The sequence below is a fragment of the Sebastes fasciatus genome, chromosome 8, assembly GCF_043250625.1.
Source record: "Sebastes fasciatus isolate fSebFas1 chromosome 8, fSebFas1.pri, whole genome shotgun sequence".
NCBI lineage: Eukaryota > Metazoa > Chordata > Actinopteri > Perciformes > Sebastidae > Sebastes > Sebastes fasciatus.
In genome coordinates, this window is record NC_133802.1 from 28,086,569 (window position 1) to 28,096,107 (window position 9,539).

At 39.1% G+C, this 9,539-nt stretch overlaps 1 protein-coding gene across 1 annotated transcript; it reads left to right on the top strand.

Moving 5' to 3' along the window:
• The first annotated feature begins 467 nt into the window (after window positions 1-467).
• On the top strand, window positions 468-6,654 carry ndufa4l2a (NDUFA4 mitochondrial complex associated like 2a). Its single transcript, XM_074644786.1, has 4 exons — window positions 468-668; window positions 4,875-4,960; window positions 5,906-5,966; window positions 6,115-6,654. Exons 1-4 carry the CDS (start codon window positions 624-626, stop codon window positions 6,169-6,171), a joined length of 249 nt encoding a protein of 82 aa, XP_074500887.1. The 5' UTR covers window positions 468-623; the 3' UTR covers window positions 6,172-6,654.
• Window positions 6,655-9,539: the final 2,885 nt, after the last annotated feature.

Here is a 9,539-nt window from a genome sequence, read left to right on the forward strand (position 1 = left end):
CCAAGACTAGTCTTAAACTACATTTATGCAACTGGCCCCTGGATACATCCCTACTGATATGATAAGAGGTCCTTAGAATACAGATATCCTCCAGCGGCCTTTGAAAGGACACAGTGTTTATATGCTTTTCCATTTCCTCCAGTCAGCTCCCAAAGGGATCGAAAGTCTTCAAGCTCCAGTGAAGGAAATGAGGGAGAAGAGGCCTCTGAGCTCTCTGCAGGAGTTTACACAACTTCTTCTGATTGAACACCGTGATATGAACATCAAACGTCTCTGGCCCGGACATTTAATGAATATTTACAACTAAGGATGAAACCGTATCATTTGAATATAAACTGTTCCACAGTGTCCAGCACAGTGTAATCACCCCAACAAGGGAGCAGAAGTAATCAGATGTAAATGACCTCTTTCTCTTTCTCCTCCTCCTCCTCCTCCTCCTCCTCCTCCTCCTCCTCCTCCTCCTCCTCCTCCTCCTCCTCCCTCCTCATGCAGAAAGCAACAGGTCTAAATCCTGTCTGTGCACCGCTGCTTGTGGATAACAAAGGCCTGAAACTCTGACTCTGAATCATTTTATTTCATGCTTTGTTCCTTAATTTCTTTAAATTTCCTTTAAAACTGGAGAAATGATATTTCGGACAGCAATAGAGCATGCTAAGAAGCACCCTGGGGTAAGTCATCTTTATTTATTTCCTGTTTGTTTATTATTTTAATGTCAGTGACAGCGACCTGGTTTCATATCCAAATATGTTTTAACTAATGTTTGAGTTTGAGGTGAAATGAACAGCAAGCTCTTTGCGTAGTTCATTTTCCTGAATTCTGCTTGTAAAGTCATTATTTTAAATTTAAATAATTAACATGAAAATGATTAAAATGTGGACATACTTTCCTAAATGGAATCATAAATAATAAATATATATATATATATTGAAAAGTTAACATTAATAAATAAATAAATAAATAAATAAATAAATAAATAAATAAATAAATAAATAAATAAATAAATAAATAAATAAATAAAATAGAAGTGTAGATCGATAGGGGAATTAAAGGTAAAAACAATAAAGAAGCAAATTAAAACAGAAATATCCATTTATGACACATTTTATCAATTAATTATAATAATGAATGCCTACATTTATTATTATTATTTTAATATTATTTTCGGAACATTAAATGGCATATTTACATATTTATCGAGTCATTTATTTATTTTTGATTTTGGCAGTTTCTGTCTTCCATACCACCAAGTTAACATTAATGTAAATACATTTAGGTTAACTATAGAAGTTAAGTATTCTGGTTTTTAATCATTTATTTGTTTGTTTATTTAACAGATAAACATTGTTATATATAGAACAAATAAATGTAATGTAATGTATTGGCTGTACTGTAGGTCTAGTTAAAGCTGATTTGCACCCCCCATCACTTGTTAGACTTTAAAATTCAGGTTAAAATTCAGTTTTTTTTATAGGCTAATAACCAAATTGTAATGTATTTGTGTCTTCTATGATATCACTATAATATGAATTATATCACATCCTCCTAAAATGAATGTAATTGATTTATGGTGTATCTCTAAGAAAATGAATGCACAAAAAATCAGTAGGTTAAGTCAGCAGGTTAAGTTTCTCCAGTAGCTCATTTAGAAATCAAGCCAAACTGAGAGAGGCTTAAGACTATAAAAAAAATACTCCCCATGATATGACCCTTACAAACCTCCTAAATCTAAACTGACAAAATCTAAGCATTTAGGAAACGAGTAGTTGGAATGAAATACATTTAAAAATATGAGTTGTCCCCTCAGGGGATGGGATTATTTCTGCGTTTTTTTTAACAGCAGCTCTGCTGTCAGAGAGCGAAGTGACAGAGTTTTAACTACTGGAGAGAAAGAGGAAGAGAGAGAGAGAGAGAGAGGAGCAGCAAGGAGGAAATCCCTGTGAGACTCCTCGATTTGGTCTATCATCCTGACAGACAGACAGGCTGAGAGACAGACAGACAGACAGACAGAGACAGTACTTTGATGCTTTGGCAATTTTTTTTTTAACTTTCTTGCTAATAAAGCCATTGAATTGAATTGAATTGAATTGAATTGAATTGAGAGAGAGAGGCAGCAAAGAGCAAATCCCTGTGAGACTACCAGAGCTCCTTGATGACAGGCAGACAGACAGACAGGCAGACAGACAGAGACAGATAGAGACAGACAGACAGACAGACAGGCTGTTAGAGAGAGTCAGGAAGTTAAAGAGTCAGAGAGGAAGACAGAAATTCAGTCAGAAAAATGGACAGATAGTCAGACAGACAGATGGAGATGGAGAGATTCTATTAAAGCCAGAGACAGACAGAGGGTCGGACAGGTACTGTAGGTGTAACATTGGCACTGGGGCAGTGTTGCGTCCAAAATCACTCCCTTTCTTTGTCACATTTCTTTATGCATCTCTGCCTCATTATGCAAACGAGGGGGACTGTCACTCAACGTGTGTCGCTGCTACACAGATTTATAATCATCTCTGCCTTTTACCCTCAAACAGTTATTAAAATGAAACCATGTGAGAAGCATGGAGAAGAAATCACTCTAGGTGAAACTGTGAACAACTAGTGATAGACATTTGAAATGTTTAAATGCATTATATTTTACAAGCTTAGCATATGTTTGTTTTTTTTAATGTAAAATCTTAATTGGAAAATTAACTGCTACTGTCGAATATCTGTAGTGGGGTAAAAAGTACATGATATTCCTCTGAAATGTAGTGGAGCAGAAGTATTAAAGTAGCTTAAAATGCAAACAGTACAACCAAGCAAAAGTAGCTCAAAGGTGTACTTAAGCACAGTACTTGAGTAAATGTACTTAGTTTCCTCTACTGCCTTACACCCACACACACACACACACACACACACACACACACACATACCACAGCACCGTGCGTCAGCAGGTTCACTGGGTTGACGCAGGGTGACAGAGTGAAAGCAGGCCAGTAGCTAATCCTCAGAGCTGTTACAGTAACTCTAATCTGCAGACAGGAAGTGACAGATAAAGTACGCATCTGGCCCAACAGCAGGCTACTGTAAAGCTCAGCTACTCCAGTAAAGACATTTCCTTCTTCATGAAGACCTCGTGGAGCATAATTTAAAATCATATTTGCATGTTGTTACTGTCGATGGTTGACATGTGATTGAGAGGAGAGTTTCTCTCAGTTGAATAAGCTTTAAAAAAAAAAGCTGCGTCTGCCCTTTTTTAATTCAAGAATGTGCTTTTTATATTTGCATACTCACCGACACCTTCAGTGTCAGGAGTCATGAGGTTGAAGCTGACGGAGGCTGATGCAACATAGAAAAAGAAGTTACTGTTTTTATACAGGCTTATTCTCCGGCAGACTTCACTTTGGTTTAAATCAGGATTCAGGTGGAGCACTTTAACTAGTCTGCCCTCATTATTGCATGTATAGGTACACACACTAACACATTTCCAATCATCATGCAATGACAGATTGTCATGTCCCGCTCTCCTATAAGGTTTTCCTTGTTTCCAGTTGTCAGTTATGATTTCCTGTTTTATTTTGGTATACTCATCTTTGTCTCTTGTTTCGGGTAGCTTCACTTCCTGTCCATGTGTGTTTCCCTGATTATTTTCACCTGTCCCTCATTAGCCCTGCTGTCACCTGTCCCTCGTCATCACCATATTTAGTGTGTGTGCTCCCCTTTGTCTGCACCAGTTTGTTGAAGGCTACTTCCTAGTCTAGTGCTCCAGCCTTCTCCTAGTGTGTTCCTACTGTAGTTCCTATTTAGACCTGTCTTTGAATTTTGTGTTTTTTCAACTCCTAGATAGTTTGAATACCTTTGCTTTATTCTGGACTGCTTTCCTATGTACCAAACTCTTGCTGCGAAGTAAAGATTTTCCATACCTGCTGGGTTTTTAAGTCTTGCATTTCAGTCCATTGTCTGTTTGTAGCCCAGCAGTATAACAGAGTTCAACATTAAGTACCCATAACAAGTACCACGCAGTAACTAATCCAGCAAACATACACATAATATCTACAAGAGTAAAAGTAAAAGGGAGTAAAATAGTCAAACAGTTATCCCAATAGTAGGCTAATTCAACATTTACTTAGAATACTGTCATTCTAAGACATTTTACATTTTAGCACTTCTGGTTCCCTCGTCTGGAAGTCAGTGGGTTTTTAGTTAGTTACCTGAAATAATGTCTGTGGTTAAAACAAGCTTAAGACATTTTAACGTTTTGTTCTATGATATAAAATACATCAGTAAATATCCCACTTGTGAATTTTGAAGCCTTTAGGTGTCTTAAAAAAGGCAATTGCTAACAAGTGGCTAAATGAGACTACTAAACGTCATCACGCCAACTCGTCCTCCTTTACAGCCTCGTTGTGTATACTCACGCTCATGACACCGTGGTGTAGTCTGTTTACAGCCTAACGTTAGCTTTTTACTTCTGGTGATTGCATTCACGCTTCAAAACTCATAAAAGTGGTGTTTATTTGTGAAGATTATCTTGTTGAACAAATTGTGTAAGTATCATAAACGTGTGTTCGTCACAGAGATTATTTTCTGCAATAATCCAAAACCCAATGGAACAATCCCATTTGGTTTTTGTTGAGGGAACCAGGGCGATGCTAACTTCCTGATTGGTCTACAAAATTACGTCATCCGTCTACAGGCTACACTGTGGATAAAAGAATCACACTGTTAACCACTCTCACGTTGTCTTATTGTGAAAGGTTCAGGTTTTGTTGTCATTTATAAGCAGCACAGTATCACATATCAAATTCAGAATTAACAAATCAACTTATGATAAATAGCCTTAAATAAGAGTTAAGAAGCTTAATGTTTGATTGATCTCTGTGTGTGTGTTTCTGCAGCTCATCCCCCAGTTCTTCTTCATCTGTTTGGGATTGGGCGGGGCATCGCTGTATCTCATCCGGTTGGCCAAAGGACCCCACGTCACGTAAGGACCTCTGATCATATGTAATATGTTTGTGTGATATTTAGTAAAATTAATATGTCACTTTCATGGATGAGTTTCATGGCTGTTTACTGACAAACAGTAACCTGTTAGATGATGTACACAACTGTATTTTGTAAATATTGAAGACAATACATCTAATGCATCTTCCATCATTTCTTAATGCGTCACCTTGCACAAGGAATCTATTTGCATTTTTAATTAGATTATTATGTGTTTAGTTGTGTTTTCACATTATTTGAGGTCAGTTAAGAACAATCAATGACCCCCTGCAGGAGGATCACAGGATGGAGTACCCCACCAGAAATCAATTAAGATGCATAAACAAGGAAATTATGCTTTTTAGACTTCCTTCCTCTTAGAATTTCATCCTGAAATGCAGATTTGCTAACATTTTAACGAGGCGCGTGGAGGGCCGATGAATACTTTGCACACTCTTAACTAAGCAGAGGGATTTGTTTTATGATTGTTACTGACCACAGGGATCCCCGCTCCCAGCTCGCTCCTCCTGCTGCTACCCAAACTGTTGATTTACTCTTAATGATTATCCAATAACAGCAGACGCAGTGAAGTGCTTTTAACAAGAGCTCACAGGATGGTGCACCGTCTTGTCTCCTTGCAGCACTTTCATCATTTCTGCAGCGATGACTTTTTTAACATGCTTGATGAAATTGTTAGAAAGATGTCCTGGTGGTGGCACAGCGGGGCTAAAAACACAGACCGTCTGCTGAGTTTGAATCTGACTCTCAACTTTTGCTTTTATCTTGTTATCTTTTATTGTATAATCTATCAGAACAGGGAGGAAATAAAGCAGCTCTCAGGGGTATCGGATCACTTGTGGCTGAAATGAGAGCTTTATTCATGTATCTCAGATTCCCAAAGAGCGTATCTTATCTCACTTCTGTCTGTACATATTTGTTTGTGTAGCTGGGACAAATCCAACAACCCAGAGCCGTGGAATAAACTTGACCCCACATATCAGTACAAGGTAATACAGCACACTAAGTATTCATTGTTAGGAAACTGGGATGACGTTCAAACTGTAATTTGATTTATACATCTCTGTTTACATATACAGAAATTATTTCTTCGTACAACAGCGTCAAGCTTCTAAGTTTTATCTTCTTCTTCTCCAGTTTGTGGCCATCACCACCGACTACAAAAACCTGAAGAAAGACGGACCCGAGTTCTGAATCTCTCGCTGGCCTCCTGATCTGAAGGGTCAGATTCACTCCCCCTTCTCTCCCCTTGATGTCTTCACTGCAGGATGAAGGTGAAATGGATCCCAGATCAGGATCTGTAACCCTTCAGTGTCTCTGTGCCTGTGTGATGTTTGTAAAGCAGCTGGTGATCTGGTAAATGTGACCAGGATTGTCAGTGAATGGATCCTGAAGGCACAACTTTAATATGTAGTATTTCTACATAATGCAGGAGAGATATGACACATATGTACATACAGTACGCCCCACTGCACCAGACAAGTCGTATTGCACGGATAACTGTGATGTGTAGTAACTTGTACATGCCACTGTGTTTTAGAAATGTCATTGTATTATTTTGAATGTTTCAGTGTTTTCATCTATCGGTTTCTATCACCCCTGTAACGTATAAAAATCCATTATCAGACTCATAAAAGCTGCAGTGGATTATGCAAATAATAAATAAAGATTAGCATGACCATCCGGGTGATATGTTTCCATCACTGCCGAGAGAAAACTAGACTGATAGACCTGCCTTACAGCATATTTGTGGTGTTTTCTGATCACTTTAAAAAGAGCTGTTTATGTTATTTCAATCTGCAGCTCTTCTTCACCTGCGTCTCTTTTCAAAGACAGGTGTGGATTTAGACGTTAGAAAGAGTTTTCACCTGATTCACCTCATCATACGTAGTGTAATCGGTGTATATGCTTGTGTCTGCAGTACAGAGAGACAGTGGTACCTGGATGTGGACTAGTGTGTGTGTGTGTGTGTGTGTGTGTGTATACACAGGTTTTACACACCGTGCTCTGCTGTCATACGTCAACGCCATGCTGGGGGACTGCTCAGCATCCTGTCACTGCTGTCGCTGATCAAAGGGAGAGGGCGGCTGTCACACACACTGGTGCATACAGACAAAACACACACAAACACACGCACACGCACACACACACACACACACACACACACACACACACACACACACACACACACACACACACACACACACACACACACACACACAACTAAATGTGGTCATAGAAGCACCAATCAGGCTGCAAAGTGACAGCTGCAGTGCCAACAGATGGATCTGTTCCATCAGAGTTACTGATTGTGTATATTTATCTCAGGATGTGGAAAAAGATCTGTATCTGACTCAGTTCCACGCAGGTGGTCGAGAAGAGTCACGGTGCAGGTTGGCAACAAACTCTCTCGTCCAAACATCAAACAGACATTTTGTGAGTTCATGCATCTCTGCCTGTTCTTTTACCATATCGTAGACAGTCATTGCTGAATATAGTGGCTATTAAACCAACAATTACATGACAGTTATGCAGAAACACATGCAGACAAGTCACATCAGTTTGACCATCTTATTTGGACGATTCAGTTTCATCAAAAAGTTCCCTCTTGCAGAACGTCTGGAAAAACACAAAACATTTTCAGTCGCAAAAGAAGACATGTTGATTTTGACCATCAGGCATTGAAAAGAAACCTTACAAGTGTTTGTAGGATTTAGCCCCTTAACTACAGATAATGTATATTTTACATTTGTGCTGATTAATTTTGGATGCATGCTATGCAGATTTAAATTGTCAATGCATTTCCCCCCCCTGTTCCAGGCAGCTATTTTGTCTCCATGTACAGTATTTTGGTGGGTAGTGTCTAGAAGGGAACCCGCAATTTGGGGAAACTCTTGCGAGATGGTTAAGGATAGGCACTGATATAGAATAGTTAAAGCTGCACTGGGTAAAATTGGAGCAAATATGATTAAAAAAAGTTATTTTTATAAAACAGTCACTCCTGACAGTAGTGCATGAGACAGGTAATCTGAAAAAAATAACGTGCCTCTGTGTCCTCCGGTGCTCCTAACGGCATCTGCAAGATTTCACAGACCGGAGGAAAACAAGCAGTCAGAGCCGAGCTGGAGCCTTACTGTCTCTGAGCAGCTGTCAATCACTCGCAAACTCTGATCAAACGGTCAAACTAGGCAGCGCTGATCAAATATGAATAAATATTCTGTTACTGTAATGACTATTTCTCTCCTCAAATGTTTTCAGAAACATCTCGTAGTGTACTGTTTAGCTGTAAAATGAAAAAGTTTGTGTCCCGGCAGCCATGTTGAGATCTGTTGAGGGGAATACCAAGCACCGCCCACCAGCCGGAGCACACTTTCTCATTTTACAGCTAAACAGTAAAGGCAAAAGGCAAAACACTCATCAAAGAGTCAAAATGCATCAAAGCTCATTCTACAACATGAATAATTACCTTAATTCTAATGCATATTTTCAATGGCATAACAAAATGTATTTTTGCAATGAGGATCAAATACAAAAAAGCTGTTAATAATACGACATGGCTCTTACAGAGACTATACCATTTGTCATATTAAATATTGACATGCAGGATTTATCTGTCCATTGTTTTGCTCGGTAACCCCTTTGTTACTTCTGAAGAATAGATTAAAAACAATCCCTTAACTTCTTACAGGATTTTGTCTTTGTTCAGTGAAGGTGAGACTCGTTTCATCCTCTTACGAAACCTTCAGACCTCCCTCCCGTCTCTCTGCGCTCGTATTCGTCTCATTTCCTCCCCGTTAAACAACAAAAAGAGAGAAGAAAGAACAGCGAACATCAAAAAAATCATGCGACTTTTAAACACCACAGGGATTGTTGTAGTAATAAAGAGATGGCTAGAGACCATGTGATTTCCCTGAAGGATATTTAAAACACACTGCGTCAAAGGAGTTGTCAGGTCATGAGAAACAGACACAGAGACGAAGCGGATGAGTCGTTATTTGTGTTGTGATGCTGCTTGTTTGTGTGTCCTTGTTTCTGACGACAGGGCTGTGAGAGCTTCTCTGACCTTTGACCTGTGATTCAGCTGGCCAGTGTCTGCGGAGGGGACACATTTCCTCTGGCACGAACTCAAGCGATAACCTTCAGCCGAAAAAAAATTGGAAGACAGACTGAAAAGCCCAGCAGGACTCAGACGTCTGACACCAAACAAAAGTCCATTCAGTTCTTCAGTGAAATAAATATTAAGTGCTACAGCAGCAGCAGCAGCGTTTCATGTTGTCAAGCTCGTTTAGTGCTGCTTTATAAAAGACTTTGTGTCTCAGAGGAAACTTTCCTTTCAGAATACGAAATAAATACATCAAAATAAAATAACAACAAAGTTTGAGTGAAAGAAAGAGGAAGCCCACTCTTTTTATCTGTCTGAGAGTATGAAGATGTGACTGCGGCAATTTGAGAAACAGTGGGAGAGGAAGAGTTTAAATAAATAGAAATGCAAGTTTCCGAGGACAGTGAAGGACTCCGATGTTACATAACGCTCTCATCTTCTCAATGAACTGTCTGTGTTT

What these genes read in the sequence shown, in the direction of transcription:
- ndufa4l2a (XM_074644786.1), top strand. Translation starts at nt 624, where the DNA reads ATGATATTTCGGACAGCAATAGAGCATGCTAAGAAGCACCCTGGG. An exon ending in GCCAAAGGACCCCACGTCAC is followed by an intron (nt 4,961 to 5,905) that starts GTAAGGACCTCT and finishes TTGTTTGTGTAG; the next exon opens with CTGGGACAAATCCAACAACC. An exon ending in ACCCCACATATCAGTACAAG is followed by an intron (nt 5,967 to 6,114) that starts GTAATACAGCAC and finishes CTTCTTCTCCAG; the next exon opens with TTTGTGGCCATCACCACCGA.